Source organism: Hipposideros armiger, unplaced genomic scaffold (assembly GCF_001890085.2).
Source record: "Hipposideros armiger isolate ML-2016 unplaced genomic scaffold, ASM189008v1 scaffold_9, whole genome shotgun sequence".
NCBI lineage: Eukaryota > Metazoa > Chordata > Mammalia > Chiroptera > Hipposideridae > Hipposideros > Hipposideros armiger.
In genome coordinates this window covers 5373051-5389924 of record NW_017731359.1, presented here as the reverse complement: position 1 = coordinate 5389924, position 16874 = coordinate 5373051, and the positions used below count along the sequence as shown (strand labels likewise).

General features: G+C 49.0%; 1 protein-coding gene across 12 annotated transcripts in view; it reads left to right on the top strand.

Annotated features, from left to right (window-relative positions):
* SLC9A5 (solute carrier family 9 member A5) overlaps positions 1–16874 on the top strand; it is a 36225-nt gene extending 19351 nt beyond the window's left edge. For 4 of the 12 annotated variants that reach the window (XM_019655959.1, XM_019655951.1, XM_019655921.1 and 1 more), the window contains 15 exons: positions 944–1246; positions 2708–2871; positions 3057–3135; positions 3422–3599; positions 4174–4394; positions 4610–4812; positions 5033–5122; positions 5220–5290; positions 6006–6135; positions 6624–6712; positions 6872–6998; positions 10810–10980; positions 11504–11573; positions 12251–12385; positions 15432–16874. In XM_019655959.1, coding sequence (XP_019511504.1) covers positions 944–1246; positions 2708–2871; positions 3057–3135; positions 3422–3599; positions 4174–4394; positions 4610–4812; positions 5033–5122; positions 5220–5290; positions 6006–6135; positions 6624–6712; positions 6872–6998; positions 10810–10980; positions 11504–11573; positions 12251–12385; positions 15432–15904 — 2504 coding nt within the window. In that variant the 3' untranslated portion in view covers positions 15905–16874. Of the gene's footprint in view, positions 1–943; positions 1247–2707; positions 2872–3056; positions 3136–3421; positions 3600–4173; positions 4395–4609; positions 4813–5032; positions 5123–5219; positions 5291–6005; positions 6136–6623; positions 6713–6871; positions 6999–8827; positions 9031–10809; positions 10981–11503; positions 11574–12233; positions 12386–15431 lie in introns of those variants that run through there. The other 8 variants (XM_019655928.1, XM_019655943.1, XM_019655995.1 and 5 more) reach the window with 7 other exon arrangements.

The window sequence follows — 16874 nt, the reverse complement described above, 5'->3', positions numbered from 1 at the left end:
TTATTTTCCCACAGAGTCATATTTAATTAGTATTTGTTGAGAACCTGCTATGTGTCCGACATCCTACTAGGCACATTTACACTATATCATTTTATCCTCACCCTGTGTGATGGGTATCTTTCCTATATTACAGAGGAAGAAATTGAAATTCAGGTAAATTAAATGACTCACCTAAGCTCACACAATTAGAAAGTGATAGAGAAGAATTGGAAATCTTTTGACTGCTAAACCCAATGCTTTGAACCTATATAATGAAAAGCACATTGGGCTAGCATAGTGCTCCTAGGAGGTATATAATATGCATTATGGTCTAGGTAGGGAGACAGGATACAATAATATAATAATAGATAACCTTTTTTTGAGCTCTTACTATAAAATACTGAGCTAAGTGCTTTTGAGTAGATTGTCTTATTTAAATCTCACAGCAGTCCTATGAGATCATTACTGTTTTTATTCCCATTTTGCCCTTGAGAAAACTGAAAGAGAGGTGAAGTTATTTGCTCCAAGGTCATAGAACCAGTAAATATGAGTATAGGAGCTAAGCTTTGAGCCCAGGCAGCCTGGCTCCAGAGGCCCTGACTTTTACAGCTATGTTATACATACGTGTAAAAGTATAGTGAGTAGCATATGCTGAGGTTGAAATAATGGCTATGAATAAGGGAAATCAGAGAAAGGTGAGGTCCCCTGAGGATGAGAGTAGAAAGTGAGGGGCATTTTTTGGAAATAGAAAAAGCAATCACTGGCCTAGGTTACCATGATAGGAGCACCAAGAAACAGACAACTTTGGCTGTAGTGGTGGATTTGTAGACTTTGAATAACCTTCTGAGACTGGGAGATTATAGGCCTCTGTGTGTGTGTGTGTGTGTGTGTGTGTGTGTGTGTGTGTGTGTGTGTGTGTATGACCCTTAAGCTGATAACCTTCAGCTCTCTTCTTGCATTGTAGTGTTTCACTTGTCTCGGAAGGTGACGTCTCTGGTCCCTGAGAGCTGCCTGCTGATTTTGCTGGGACTAGTGCTTGGAGGCATTGTCTTGGCTGTGGCCAAGAAAGCTGAATACCAGCTGGAGCCAGGCACCTTCTTCCTCTTTCTGCTTCCTCCTATCGTGCTGGACTCAGGCTATTTCATGCCTAGCCGGCTGTTCTTTGACAACTTGGGTGCCATCCTCACCTATGCCGTGGTGGGCACACTCTGGAATGCCTTCACAACAGGCGCTGCCCTCTGGGGCCTGCAGCAAGCTGGATTTGTGGGTGAGTGATCCTAAGACCTGAGTTGGCAAAGGGAGGCTTTGCCAGACTCATCACCTACCTCCCTTTTCCAACTCTAGAGATCCTCTGTTGGCGGGAGCCATACCCTGAGAGCTCCATCTTGGGTCCCTCCCACCTGGAGTGCAAGGAAACACTCCAGATGGGCCTTCAGCCTTCATTTAGTCTTTGCCAGTTAAGTCTAGGCTGCCACAGCATGACAGCTGAGCAGGGGTCTGGCTCTTAGCTCTGTGTGGGCTGCCAAGGCTGTGTTACTACCCTGCTGCCTCCTTCACTCTGTTACCACATGCCAGCCCTGCTCCTCTGAGGCACAGCTCACCGTTTCTGTGAGGGCCTACCATCCTGGCTCATATTGTTATTTTTAATAAATAGATGTTATACATCCACAAAGTGCAAGACACTATGCTGGGTATTCTCACTTTATTTATCCCATTGACTCTTCACAGCAACCCTGTTGGAGTATAATTTGTCCCATTTAATGGATAAGGAAATAGAGGCCTTTAAACTCATTTGATATCAAGCCTAAGTTTGTCATGAGAGGTCCATTTTACTGATGAGGCTCTTTGCCTTCAGGCTGCCCAGACCTGCTCCCTTCTTCCTCATTTCCTGCCTCCAAAATCCATTCAACCCTGAATATTGGTAATTCAGACTTTTTCCAGGGTGCAAGGGGAGGTTTGCGATTTTCACTTGGGAACTCCAACCTGGTTTTCCTAATGGGTTAGTGAATTCCTTGGGCAGGAAGGAAGGGGAGGACGTGAAACCATAATAAAAATAGTAACCCTAATAATAGGGTACTTTCTATGTATTAGGGACTGGCTAAATGAAGAACTTTGTGAAGGAGATAATGTTATTATTCCCAGCATATACATGAGGAAACTCAGGCTCAGAGGTTATATGACTTGTTCAAGTCCCACCTGTGGTGCTTTTCATACTATATACAGCCCTCATAGATGGATAGCCTCTCCCTCTCCTGCTGAGAATTATGAGTGTCACATCCCTTGGGCTTTGAACCACAGGTGTGGGAGAAAGCATGCTCTTTTGTTGTCCCTAATAAAGCCAGTCAGCAGCCAGTTTCCACCTTCTGGTGGTTATTATTACTGCTGCTGCAGTTTTTATTGTCAGTACCACTTTAGCTTTTCAGGTTACATAGAGCTTTCGTAGTCCTCTCCTGGGTTGGTGTTTGCAGCAATCTTGTGAGGTAGGCAGATGAGGAGGCATGACTAAAAGATGTCATGTGACAATGACAGTGCCAACTTCACAGAGCTGGTAATTGGCAAAGCCAGGTCATAGATTGAGATCTGACCAGCAGGCCGATGCTCTCTTCACCACCCCAAGTCCTTTCTGGGTGTTATTTTAACAGTGGGGTAGAGTTTGGGCTTGTCACCAGGAATGTCGTAGGAGACTCAATACCTCACCAATTACTGTCCCCCATCTGTCCCTCAAAAGCCCCTAGAGTGCAGGCTGGCTTGCTGGACTTCTTGCTGTTCGGGAGCCTCATCTCAGCAGTGGACCCTGTGGCTGTGCTGGCTGTTTTTGAGGAGGTGCACGTCAACGAGACTCTCTTTATCATCGTCTTTGGCGAGTCCCTGCTCAATGATGCAGTCACCGTGGTGAGAGTGCTCAGCTGGCTGCCAATCCCAGCCCCAGGCTGCCATGCTCTGACCAATTGGGTGTATCAGCAGGCTTAGACCCTCCCCCTGGGTACCGTGGTGAAGAAATATGGTCTCTGCGTTCATCTCCTGGCAATCCCAATTACTGCCTTCCTCTTGTTCCTGACTCTCTTCTCCTCACTCAGGTGCTCTACAAGGTCTGCAACTCCTTTGTGGAGATGGGCTCTGCCAATGTGCAGGCCACTGACTACCTGAAGGGAACCGGTCAGTATCTCCCCCCTTTCAGTTGGCACTGGAGGTCTGCCTCCACTGGGTTGCTGAGTCCCTGTCCCCACTGCATCAGGACAGAGGAGGCTGTTCAGGTTGCCTCATTCCCTTCCCTTCTCTATGGAGAAATGGAGCCCTGAAACCCCAAGAAGGAGGGGCTTAGGGATCCTGACCCCTGGGGAATGCAGTGGACATCATCCTCTATTCCCTGCCAGGCAGCAGTCTTGTCAGCCCTGGTAGGGTCTGGGGCAGGGGTCACGCTGACAACCCACTCCTTCCCCAGCCTCCCTGTTTGTGGTCAGTCTGGGCGGGGCAGCTGTGGGCTTAGTCTTTGCCTTCCTCTTGGCCCTGACCACACGCTTCACCAAGCGGGTCCGCATCATCGAGCCGCTGCTGGTCTTCCTCCTCGCCTACGCAGCTTACCTCACTGCTGAAATGGCCTCGCTCTCTGCCATTCTTGCGTGAGTCCTCGGGGTATTGCAGGCAGGAAGCTGGGAGGGGGCGCTGGAGATGGTTGACCCTCATATGGACAGAAACAGGACCCTGAGGAATTCATAGGTTTCCCTGGTAGTGGGAGCCTCAGACTCCCCTTGGGAGACAGTAAACCTCAGGTTATATTCCAGGATCTGCCTTCAGAACTTTCCTGGGCACCCCAGAACCCAATCTTCCTTTGCCTGAAGTGCTCTGTGGGGTATGGGTCGAGCTGGAATTGGCTTCAAGGCCTGGTGCCACTGGCTTTGGTGACCACAGCACTTCAAAAGGTGCCTCAGAGAGTATGCCATTCAGAACATGTTTTTCCCACCTTCCCCTCCAGGGGGAAAGTGCTCAGAGACACTGAGTGGGAAGCCTGGAGATTAGGACCCTTATTACAGGACTACCACTAGCTATCCCTGGACAGTCTCCATGCTTCCTGGGCCTCAGCTCTGAGAGTCTGACATCCTGTGATGGGCAACACCCTCTCCTGCAACATGCTCAAACCCCAGAGGCTGTGCCTCCTGCAGCCCCTCCTCACTTGTCTCTCCATTCCTCTTCCAGGGTGACTATGTGTGGCTTGGGCTGTAAGAAGTACGTGGAGGCCAATATCTCCCATAAGTCACGCACGGCTGTCAAATATACAATGAAGACTCTAGCCAGCTGCGCTGAGACTGTCATCTTCATGCTGCTTGGCATCTCGGCCGTGGACTCTTCTAAGTGGGCCTGGGACTCTGGGCTGGTGCTGGGCACCCTCTTCTTCATCCTGTTCTTCCGAGCCCTCGGTATTGCTGGCACCCTCTGATTTCCCACTCTTCTTCCTGCCTCTGCCCCAGCTCATCCCCCAATCTGAGTCCACATCCTTGTCAATTCCTAAGCCTCCCCTTGTTGCTCACCCCTTCCAGCCCCTGTCAGACCTTAGCCCAGATACTTGGTGCCATCACTCCCAGTGCCCTCCACTCCCAACCCCCTGCTCCCACTGGCCTCCCTCCTGCTGTAGGCGTAGTTCTGCAGACGTGGGTGCTCAATCAGTTCCGGCTGGTCCCTCTGGACAAGATTGACCAGGTGGTGATGTCCTATGGGGGTCTGCGGGGGGCTGTGGCCTTCGCTCTCGTCATCCTACTGGACAGGACCAAGGTCCCTGCCAAGGACTACTTTGTGGCCACCACTATTGTGGTCGTCTTCTTCACAGTCATCGTGCAGGTGGGAGAGCCCACAGGCTGGGTGGGGAGAGGGTCTGGCAGGCCCGGGGGGGCCTTGGAACCTTTGGTATGAGCTCTTCTTCCTGCTGGGGATACAGGGACTTGACTTCCTAGACCTTGAGTGCAGTGAGGTGGGGATTCAGAAGCTGAGGCCTAATTATGGGAAGAGACAGGCAGCAGGGAACTAGATAGGGCAGGGCTCACCTGCTGCCTGTCTATAGGGCCTGACCATCAAGCCACTGGTCAAGTGGCTGAAGGTGAAGAGGAGTGAGCATCACAAACCCACCCTGAACCAGGAGCTGCATGAGCACGTGGGTACCAGAACCCCATCCCCCCACCTGTCCCTCTCTCCCTTCTCCTGTTTTGAGCAGAGTCCTGATCCAGTCGCCCTACCCACCCCACTTCTAGACTTTTGACCACATTCTGGCTGCAGTGGAGGACGTTGTGGGCCACCATGGCTATCACTACTGGAGGGACAGGTGAGGGAGCTGCCCCGAGGCTCCTTCAGCAGCAGCAGCCCCTGCCAGGGCAGCATGGGGAATGTGCCATACTCCTGAGAAGGGACACAGCCAGGCTCAGGCTGGGTGACCTCTTCCTGGAGTCCTTCAGTGGCATCCCAGTACTCTGAGGATAAGACAAGGCTGGTCTGCCCGGCCCTGCATGGTCTGGCACCTGTCAGACTCCAGCCTCACTGTGCTCTGCTCTGTCTTTGACTGTCTGCCTGCCAATTACATGGACCCTGTTTTACAATCTCAGGACCCACTATGCTCCTCTCACCCTGGCCCCTGGGACCTTTGCATATGTTGTTTTCTCTACTATATAGAATACTCCCTTGCCTCCCTTTCACACACTTAACCTCTGTTCATCCTTCAGATCTCACCATAGGCATCAAGTCCTTAGGGAGGAGGCATTCCCTGGCCTTCCCGACTAGGATGAAGCCCTATCATACTGTATAATTATCCATTGTAGTTCTTGTCATGGTTGCAATTTTACAATTATTTGTAATAACTTCAGGCTTTCCTATAACACTGTAAATTCCATAAGGACAGGGACTAGCTTTGAGATTCTCCCTGATTGAGGCCCATACCAAGAAAGCCAGGCCAGTGCTGGTGGTGCCCCTGCCCCATCTGAGGAAGGGCCAGCCAGCCAGGCCTTGGGGATGGCACTCAGGGCCAGGCCTGGCATCCTCTGTAGGTGGGAGCAGTTTGACAAGAAGTATCTGAGTCAGCTACTGATGCGGCGATCAGCCTACCGCATCCGGGACGAGATCTGGGATGTGTACTACAGACTCAACATCCGGGATGCCATCAGCTTCGTGGATCAGGTGGGTCAGCAGCCAGAGGTGGGTGGACCAGGTGGCCAGTAGGGTGGGGCAGGATGGAGTGACAGCAGGCAGGCCCTGAGCAGGGAGTTGAGAATTCCTAGCAAATTCAATGGTCTTGTAAAGTGGCAGCTGCAGGAACCAGTCTGGCCTGATGCTAATATTCAGAGTCTAGCAGGCAATAGAGAAAGGTGGGAAGCAGTTGGACTCTGGAGTTAACAGATGTGGTTTAATTCTTATCACTTGTAGGCTTGTGACCTTGAGTAAGTCACTTAACCTCTCTGAGCCTCAGTTTTCTCAACTATGAGAAAGCAGAAATGAGTGCCTCTGTCACAGTTTTGTGGATTCAATAGGAAAAGTGCCTAGCACAGTACCTGAAACATCAAAAGAGCAGAATAAGTGTTAACGATTATTATTCTTTTCATTACCCTCTGATTGTCTGGGCCACCCTGGATCTGATTGCCACCTGACCTCTGTCTTGGCCCCTGCAGGGAGGCCATGTCTTATCCTCCACAGGGCTCACTCTGCCCTCTATGCCCAGCCGCAATTCTGTGGCAGAGACCTCTGTCACCAACCTGCTGTAAGTCCTTGAGCCTGCTCCCCCTCCCTCAAGCTCCTCTCCATTGGGCCTTCTCTGAATCACTTCTGGGAAAGATTTGTGAACACTTTTGCATCTGCCCTTCCCCTGGCCTGTGCCTCCTGGCCCCTCCCCAGCACATGTGTTCCCTGCTTCCTGCAGGAGGGAGAGTGGCAGTGGAGCATGTCTGGATCTGCAGGTGATTGACACAGTACGTAGTGGCCGGGACCGTGAGGATGCTGTGATGCACCATCTGCTCTGCGGAGGCCTCTACAAGCCGCGCCGCAGGGTGAGAGCATGCAGGGCATGAGTTCTGAAGGGGTGAGGGTGATCTGGGGAGGCCATGATTGCAGGCTCAAGAGGCAATTGACACTAGCTTGTGGAGAGCTTTAGATGCCCAGTTGAAGAGTGTGGGCTTCAACTTATCGGTAAGAGCTTTTTTTTGCGGGGGTAAAGGTTGGCCTGATACACACACTGTTTAAAGATGTCTTCTCTGGTAGCAGAGTGCATATCAAATCAGAGGAGGTGAGTTTAGAGGCTGGACGAGCCAGCTGGGAAGCTGGAGTGAAACACTGTGGATTAGAGCTGGTTGATGGGAAGGGAGAGGAGCGCATAGAACTGGGTGATTGGCCCTGGAGGGGAAGGCAAGAGATAAGAGTACAGAGGGCTTGATGGTGTCACAGACAGAAGCAAGAATGCTGAGGAAGCCTGCAGGACCAGCTTAGCACAGGGAAGGCAGACATGTTTTAGGTAATGTGAGTTAGTCCAATGCAGGCTGTGAAGCTTTGGGACTGGAAAGGCCCATCCCATTTTGGAGGGAAACTGTTGCAACCCCACAAGGGGGCAGCAACCCATTACCTTGAACCTCCCTGAAATGGGAAACCAGCTGTTAACCATTCCTGGCAGTTTAAAATCAAGGCTGTTTCTACTGTTGAGACAGAATTGGCTTTCTTTAACTTGCTTCCACTGGTCCAGATTTAACTCTTTGCAGCTCTGCCAAATCAGTTTTCAAAGCTTTCAAGACAGTTCCCTTCCCCACAGGCCTTCTGCCCTCAGGCTAGCTTTTCCTCTCCCTGGTGTATCTTCTCTGGTCATAAGAAACAAGGCCCAGGATGGAAGGTGTTATTCTAGCTGGAGTTGGCAAGGGAAGAGCATAAAGCCTGTCTTTTCTAGTTCTAGAACTTTCCAGTCTCTTCCTGTAGCCCCGAATCCCTCCAGCTTTGGCTCACCACCCCGAGACCCCATATTATCCTTACAATCAGGCAAACCCCCAGTGTCTTCCTCAGTTTAATGGCTGTTAAACCCTATCTCATCCAACCTGTGGGCCTTTTGTGTTGTTTACTTTTTTCTAATAGAAAACTTCATTCACAAAACTAGAGAGAATAAAATAACTCATTTATCCATCACCCAGCTCCAATAATTATCAATGCATGGCTAATCTTGCTACATTCTGGAACCCAACACACTCCAGCCACGCTTTATTGCCTTAAAGCAAACTCCAGACATCGTATCATTATCATCTCTAAATATTTCAGTATGTATCTCTAGGTAGAAAGAACTCTTAAAAAAATAAACATAGTACCGTATCACTTACAACAGATAACAATAATTCCTGTTTATATCAAACATCCAGTCATCTTTTTCCAGATGGTTTGTTTAAATCAGAATCCAAATCAAGTCCTCACTTTGCATTTGGTAAATATATCTCTTTATTTAAAAGAAAATCTATAATAGTTCCTTCTCCCTCATCCCCCCCCCCCACCTTGTAATTCATTTATTGAAGGAACTGGATACTTTGTCTCAGAGAGTTTCCCATTTTATAGATTTTGCTGATTGTGTTTCAGTGGTGGTGTTGAATGTGTTCCTCCCTCCCCTGTGTTTCCTGGTAGTTAAATCTAGAGACCTGGTCAGATTCAGGAACATTCATAAGTATGCTGTGTATTTCTTACTGTATCACATCAGGATGTACATACAATAATAATTGGTTGTCTGTGAATGTGTGTGTGTGTTAGATCAGTCAGTGGGTTCAGTCCAATTAGTTCTTGTGCAGTCAATTAAAAAAAAACAAACGAGTGAGATTGTGCTTATCCCTGTTAAATGTCATCTTATTTGATTTAGCACATCATTCCATCGTTTGGATACCATGTCTGCCACCAAATATCTGCTCAGATTCACATCACATGAAAACTTGCTAAGCCTGTTAATTCTGTATTCCTCCAAATCAACCTAAAAATGTTGAACAGGATAGAACTGAGGACAGAGCCCTGTGGCATGCTACTAAGGACTTTCCTCCAGACTGAAATGGATCAACCATTTTTGGGGTATGGTTACTAGCCAGTTATGAATTAGTTATACCATAACATAATCTGTAATCCCTCATATTCTTCACAGAAATGTCACCAGAGAGAGACAGAAGTGTCTTGTATGCAGTTAAAAATATAAGATTGTAGTTTAAGAGAGAGAGAGAGATAAGGGCTGGAGATAAAGATTTGGAAACGACCTTTACCAGAGGTTTACTCACCTGGCTACAGCAGAACCCCCCGAGGAACTTGCTAGGATACATATTCCTGGCTTCACCTCCTGGAGATTTTGATTCTGTAGTATGGAATGGGAAGCAGACTCTGTGCTCTTAATAAGTCCCCCAGGTGATTCAAATGCAGCTGGTTTGATGGCTGGTGTTTGGGAGCCACAAATCTCTATCACTGGGTTAACTGAAGCTGAGAGAATGGACAGGTTTGCTGGGGAGAGAGGAGGGCCAAGGACAACACTGAGGAATGCACACGGAAGAAAAGGAGGAGGAGCCAGAAACGGAGCCAGAAGGAACCCTTGGAAGAGCAGTAGCAGATGGTATCTCAGAGGCCTGGGGCAGAAAGAGGGCTGAATGCTGCACAGAGGTCAGTGCCTAACCAGAGGCCATGGCACTGGTGACTGGGGAGAAGGCAGCACTGTGGAGTTGTGGACCCTGCAGTTATATTTCTGGTATTTAAGGAAGTAATGGTTATGAGGGAAAGTGTCAGAATCAAAGTATACAAATTGTGCAGCAAAAGGGAGGCAATGGCATCAATGGAAAGGTTTCCTTTAAGGAGGTAAGGGCAGGAACACGCTTAAAAGCAGAGGGGAGGGGGCCTGTGGTGAGGGAGGGTTTGAAGAAGTAGGAGAGGGAGAAATAGAAGGAGCAAGGAACTGATGGAGGCAGGAAGGAGTGAGCTGAGCCAGTGGAGGCTGTGATTGAGGAGTGAGGAGCCCTGTGAAGGAGCTGGACCCCTCCCTTGACCTCTCCAAGAGAGAGGTACCTCTGGGTCAATATGTAGAGGAGGGCAGATAGGGGACTTTGCAGAGAGCTCTTAGAACTGGTTCAGGGAAGCAGAAAATATGAGGTGTAGACTGGGAATGTGAGGCAAGACAAGATGATTTGAAACATGCTGGCAGTACTTGGTGGATTACCACTAGATAATAAAAAGGTTGCCAAGAACCAAGGGCAGAGACAGAGGCAATCTAGGTGAGTGTGTAGTGGGCTTGGTCTTTATGACAAAAGGATGGAAGGAGCAGATGATGGGGTTGGTCCTGAATTAGGCACAGATAGTTGTTGGGCCGAGAGGGTCCAGTGGGTCAGGAGAGACACTTAATGGAAGTTTAAAGTGCAGCCCGAGGTGTCCTGGTGGTTGTAGGAATGGCTAACTGGAGAGCTCCACCTGGAGGGAGAATCCTGTGTGGCTAGAAAGGGGCATGTGGGCCAGGCAAGTGGACCAGGTTCATGATGAGTTGCAAAGAAAGAAATGTCCCCCATGGTCTCATAGTAGCCCCCTGCCTCTCTTGTCACTTGAATCAGAGAGAATTGGGAAAGGGCTGTAGGGGGTAGGGGAAACCAGATTTGGGGGAGATCTGGGATAAAGGAAAGTTTTTCCCCAGTGAACTGAGAATACAGAGTGTCTGGCTGGATTCCTATTGTATTTTTTTGTTTTGATTTGTTTTTTAATCAATGACTAGTTCTTGAAAAACTCAGCCGGCAGGGCCTATGGTGAACATGGGGCTGTAGCCTGGGGTTCCTATGGGAGGCCAAGGCCCCCAGCCTCATGGCAGGGCGGGGCTGTCATTGCCAGTACAAAGCCAGCTGCAGCCGCCACTTCATCTTGGACGACGCACAGGAGCGGCAGGACAAGGAGATCTTCCAGCAGAACATGAAGCGGCGGCTGGAGTCCTTTAAATCCACCAAGCACAACATCTGCTTCACCAAGAGCAAGCCACGACCCCGCAAGGCTGGCCGAAAGAAGGCACGTGCTTTCTTTGGGACTTCTGTTTGGGGCTGGAGGCTGACGGCACACAGTTTTGAAACCCTAAGTGTTGGAATCCAGCTCAGGGGGACCCCTAGTTGGATATACCTCAGGGACTTGGTGGCTGCAGCAGTTTGGGTTCTCTTTTGCATCTTCCTGGAGCCCCAGAAGGGGAAGGTGAGCCCTTCAGAGGGAGATCAGCTTCTTGGCCATGTGATCACCTGCTGGGAGGCAGCAGGACCTCCTACCAGAGGTGAAATGAGCAGGAGAAAGGAAGACTCCCTGAGGGGCAACTCCACAACCCCCTGGTTCAGCCCAGGCTGATGTATCGAGAGATCTGGCTGGGGCATGGATTACTCAGACAGCACAGTACTTTGCTGGGGGGGCCAAGGGATGGAGGGCTATTGGGATTGACACAGATTCCGTCTCCTGCTGTGTCAGGAAGTGTAGTCCTGTTGACCCTACCAGACAACAAGGTTAGGATTTGGAGCCAGAGGCTTAAGGTTTTTTTCTTGGTCCCCAGAAGAATGGTGTGGCTAACACTGCAGCTACAAATGGGAAACCTCCTCGAGACTTGGGCTTTCAGGATACAGGCAAGCAGGGAGTGGGGGTGAGGTTGAGGATGGGAGGGGTAGGGAAAGGGCAGGGGCCCATCAGCCAGAATCCTGGAGGACCTCCTCTGCTATATTCACAGCCATGAGCTGGGGCTCTTCCCCTCAGGGACTAGATGGGCACACTTGATTTCAAAGCAGTTATTAGACTATTTGTGACAGGAGATGTCTGAAAGCTAACTACAGGTTACAGGCCCTGAGGACTTGGAAAAGGTGTCATGGACAAGGGGGAAGCTTGGTCAGAGCCTTGAAGGGTGGGTGGACCCTGGGGCCCAGTGTCCCATCTGCAAAACCAGGAGTTTTGCAAAAGCAGAATGGGCTGAATGTTGATGGGCCTCATAGTTCTCCAAATGCCCAGTTGATAATGGAACCTGAAGCTGAGGGAAGAGGATGGGGGAACCACAAAGTATGACTTCCCTCATGGCTTCCTCTGAGGACTCTGCTTGCCCTGGTTGCCTCCTTGGGATCTGTAGTTCCATTTCCCTTCCTCTCAAGCCTCCAACTTCCTAGGCCAGTACTAAAGCAGCCAGAGGAGAAAGCAGGTGCCTCTACCAACTGTGGGCTCTGCCTGGGTGGACAGGGAGCTGGTTTGGGGTTGTGCAGTACCAAGAGGCAGCTGCTGGCCTGGCCACCCCTATTCAGCTCGTGTCCCTGTCCAGCTGCTGTGATCTTAACTGTGGAGTCTGAGGACGAGGAGGAGAGCGACAGTTCGGAGACAGAGAAGGATGACGACGAGGGGATCATCTTTGTGGCTCGGGCCACCAGTGAGGTTCTCCAGGAGGGCAAGATCTCAGGTAATGGCTACCCCCCCACACACACACACACACCTCCCTCCCCTCTGGAGCAAGCTGGAGCTGTGCAGTTGGCTTCCGCCCTTTTCACTTATGGCCTCTACTCCAGACAACTCCCTCTTCCTATTCACTCATTTATTCACCAACCAGCATTTACTGAGCATCTCCTTTATATCACACATCTGACATGCATGATCTGATTCAACCCTCACGACAACCAAGATGGAAAAACTGAGCCCAGAGAACCGAAGGGACTTGGAACTTGTCCAGCATTCCACAGCAGAACCAGAATTTGAACCTGACTCATCTGACTCCAAAGCCTTTACACCGCCATGCTTCCTCCCTTTATTGTTTGGCGAGAAACATGAGGTGACAAGGCTAACACCAGGTTTTGTTGTGACCCATGCTCAGCATACCTGCCCTCAGGTAGAACCCCTGATGATGGTGGAAGTCTGTCCTGGGAGAAGGAGTCTGAATTTATCAAAATGGAATTATTGAGGACAAAAAGCAATATGTACATGTTTCTATATGTGGAGACCTAATTCACAAAGCTAAATATCACTGCTAGTTAGCTTAAGCACTCAGGTGTCTTTTAAAACATTTTTTATTATAGAAAATTTCAAAATATACAATAGACAGAAGAGTAAAATGAACTCCCATCTATCTATTCCCCAGCTTCAATACTTACCTACTCCTAACCAGTCTAATTTCATCTATATCCTCACTATGCCCTCCTCATCACTGGGTTTTTTTTGAAGCAAATCTCCAATATAATAATTCATCAATAAATACTTCAGCATGTATCTAAAAGATAGGATTCCTCTTTAAAAATACAAACACGATACTATTATCATATTTAAAATCTTGGTTATCAAATACCCAGTCCACGTTCAAATTTCCCTGTTTTTATATATATATATATATATATATATATATATATATATATATATATATATATATGTAATTTTTTTATAGTAAATTTGTTCAAATAAAAATCCAGATAAGGCCCACATATTGCATTTGGTTGATATGTTTCTTTTAACCTTTAGGTGTGGTTCTCAAGGTGGTGGTGATGGAGTGATTTTGTCCCCCAGGGGACATTTGGCAATGTCTGGAGACATTGGAGTTGCCACAACTGGAGGGGTACACTTGGCACAGAGTGGGTAGAGGCCAGGGGTGCTGCTAAACATATTATAATGCATAGGACAGCGCCCACAACAAAGTATCTGTTCCAACATGTCAATGGTGTCAAGTTCTTATAGGTTCCCCCACTCCCCCGACTATCTGCTTTCCTCTCCTTGCAATGTATTTATTGGAACAACCTGGCTATTTGTCCTGCAGTCTTTCCTAGTCTAGATTTTGCTGATTGCATTCCCCAAATATCATTTAATGTTTCACTGTCCTTTACATTTCCTGTATTCATTTATGTATTTATTTATTTTTTAGCTGAGCCATCCTGCTACTATTGGCAGCTTAGCGGCAGCTCAGCTCGGGCCAGGTATTGAACCGCTGTTGCTCAGAGCTCAAACTCTTGAGTGAGCTCTTAACCAACTGAGCCACTCAGCCGGCCCTCCTGTATTTATTTTTATTAGGTAAAAAATCTAAAAAAAACTGAATTAGTCTATTCAACGAGTGGTTCCTGGCCACTCTGTGACCCCTTCTTCCTGTATGTTCTCCCCCAACTTCTCTTTGTGTATCTAAACTGTCTCATGTTCTTAGCTAATTTTTTACTTCCTTTAAACTGGTAATTACCTCTAGAGCAGATTTCAGTTTTCACTGTTTGGTAAAAATACTTTATAGGTGGTGATGGTGTACTTCCTATTGCATCCTATCAAGAAGCACATATCACCTGGTTGCCTCTCTTTTTGTGAGGTTAACATTGATCACTGGGTTCCGATGTTATTAGCCTGATCCATCCATTATCAAGTTCCCCACCAGCTTTTCATCAAATGGTCTTAACAGCCACTGATGATCACTGGCAAATTCAACATTTTATTGGGGGATGCAAAATGGTGATACTCTACATCAATTTATTCGCAGGAATTCTATGGAAAAAAGCTTCCTCTCATCAATTATCTAGTTACTTTGAGATATAGTTCATACAGGAAACAATGGATAAATGCTTGATTTTTTCCCTTTTATCTATCAGTTTTCAGACCATGAGTTAGCTCCCTAGCCTCCTCCAAAGGCGAACACTGAAGTTTTGTGTTCTTTTAATTTCGTTGTTAAAATTTAATATTCCAGGTCTTTCAAGAGAGGTAGCTTTACTTTCAATCACAGCATCAATACATTTCATAATGTACTCAATCACGTTTATAGGGCTGCTCAGGACTGTATCAATGAGCAGACATGTATTGAGCACATACTATATGCAAGGCATTGTGCTTGACTTTGGAGGGCCAGGGGTGGCAGGTGGCCAGAAGGCTTCTCTTTCCCAGGTTTCCTCTTTCAGAACCTTAGACTTCCTGTCACGCAGGGGCTGAGCCTTCCATCTTGGCTACCAGCATTCTGGGATTCTCAGCTCATGTCCCCTGTGTTCTGGCATCCCCTTTGTGGCACAGCTTTAGCCTGCTATTAGGTTTGCATGAGCTCACACTCCTGGGCTCTGTCCCATCAAAGGGCAGGGCCCCCGAAGCAAAGCCTTTGGCTGGAGCCTTGAGGTCTTCCTCACCCTCGCTGCCATCTCTCTGGGATGGGGCTTGGCAGGATGTGGTTTCTGAGACTGGTGCTACAAGTTGGGTGAGAGCTGATTATAGATGGAACTTTCTTCCTGCCTGACTCCTGCTTTCTCTTGCTTTAGTTATTTTCACTTTTCAATAGGTATTTGTTGAGCAACTACTATGTGCCCAGTCCTGTGCTAGGTGCTGGGGATAGATACAACGGAGAGCAAAACCAGCTGTGGAGCTTCCCTTTGGCAAGGCATTCATCAAATAATCACACAAATGGATGTAATATGGCAACTGTGGAATGAATTTATTTATGAAAATGTGCTTATACTTGAAGGTTCCATTGTGTTGGTAATGAGCGCTTGTGTACTCTCTGTCCCCAGGGAGCCTTGAGGTGTGTCCAAGCCCACGCATCATCCCTCCCTCTCCAACCTGTGCAGAGAAGGAGCTACCCTGGAAAAGTGGGCAGGGGGATCTGACAGTCTACGTGTCCTCGGAAACCACCAAGATTGTGCCTGTGGACATGCAGACAGGCTGGGACCAGAGTATCTCATCCCTGGAGAGCCTGGCATCCCCGCCCTGTACCCAGACCCCATCTATGACCTACCTGCCTCCCCACCCACCGGCCGCTGAAGAGCCCCAGGCCCCTCTTGACCTGCCTTCTGATCTGCGCCCTAGCTTCGCCTTTCCCCCAAGCCTGGCCAAGGCTGGCCGGTCTCGCAGTGAGAGCAGCGCTGACATCCCCTGGCAGCAGGAGCTACAGCCCCTCATGGAACACAAGGACCATACCCATCTTAGCCCAGGCACTGCTAGCTCCCACTGGTGCATCCAGTTCAACAGAGGTGGCCGGCTGTAGCCCAGGGACTCAGGGAGGAGCAGGAGGCCGGAGCCCCTGTGGAAGTGTTCCGTGTGCAAAAGGCAGAGGACACTCAGCCTGATATGGGGTCAGAGGGACCTGGACTTAAGTAGCCACTGGGCTCCTTTAGGGTGGGTCAGAAGGGTCTCCTGGGCTGGTCCTCACAGGGATCCTTTTCACCATCACCCCTGCTCCTAACTCCTACCACCTTCCCTTTTAGTAAGGCCCTAACCCTCGCCCAAGACCCAGTCCAGAGCTTCTAGGAGCTAGGCCCAGACACTTGGGTAGCTGATGCCCATTCCCCAGGGGGTCTGTCTTCCTGGGGACAATCTAGGCAGCTGTTTCCTGCCCCCAAAGCAAGGGCATCAATCATTCTTCAGCTGATGATGGCCATTCCTGCCCTCTACCCCCTCAGAACCAGCTTAAGGACAGTGCCCTGGCAATGAGGTTCCTCGAGGGGCTGGTCCTCAGAGGAACTGCGGTAGGAGGTGGAGCAGGCCTCAACCTTGGGTTTTGCTGCCCTGTTGTAACCAATTTTTCTAGGGCAGTAGGAGTCTGTCTCTATTTCTTGCTTTATCTCCTTCCCTTTGCTGCCAGTTATTGGGGTGATTGGGGTGATAGTTCCTCCTTTTCCAGTCCCAAGGCTACAGGGCTAGGCCAGGCTTCAGGTCAGGGCTGCTTCTTAGCCAGGGTCACTCTGGGGATCTGATGCTCTGCATCCGAGTCTGGACCATTCAGATCCTTGGGTCTAGGTTTTCTGAGGAAGGGAGGCAGTGGCCTCGGCTCCCACATTACTACCTTGACATTTCCCAAACAGGAAAGGAGCCAGGTATCCCAGGGCCATAGCTTCTCTGCTGTAGGGGCTGGGATTCCTGGCTGCAGTGGTAAGGTAGGGGCCTTTCCTGGGGTTAGCACCTGCCCTGTGTTTTGTATGTTGAACTGAAGACACATTAAACACCTCTTGGATGGA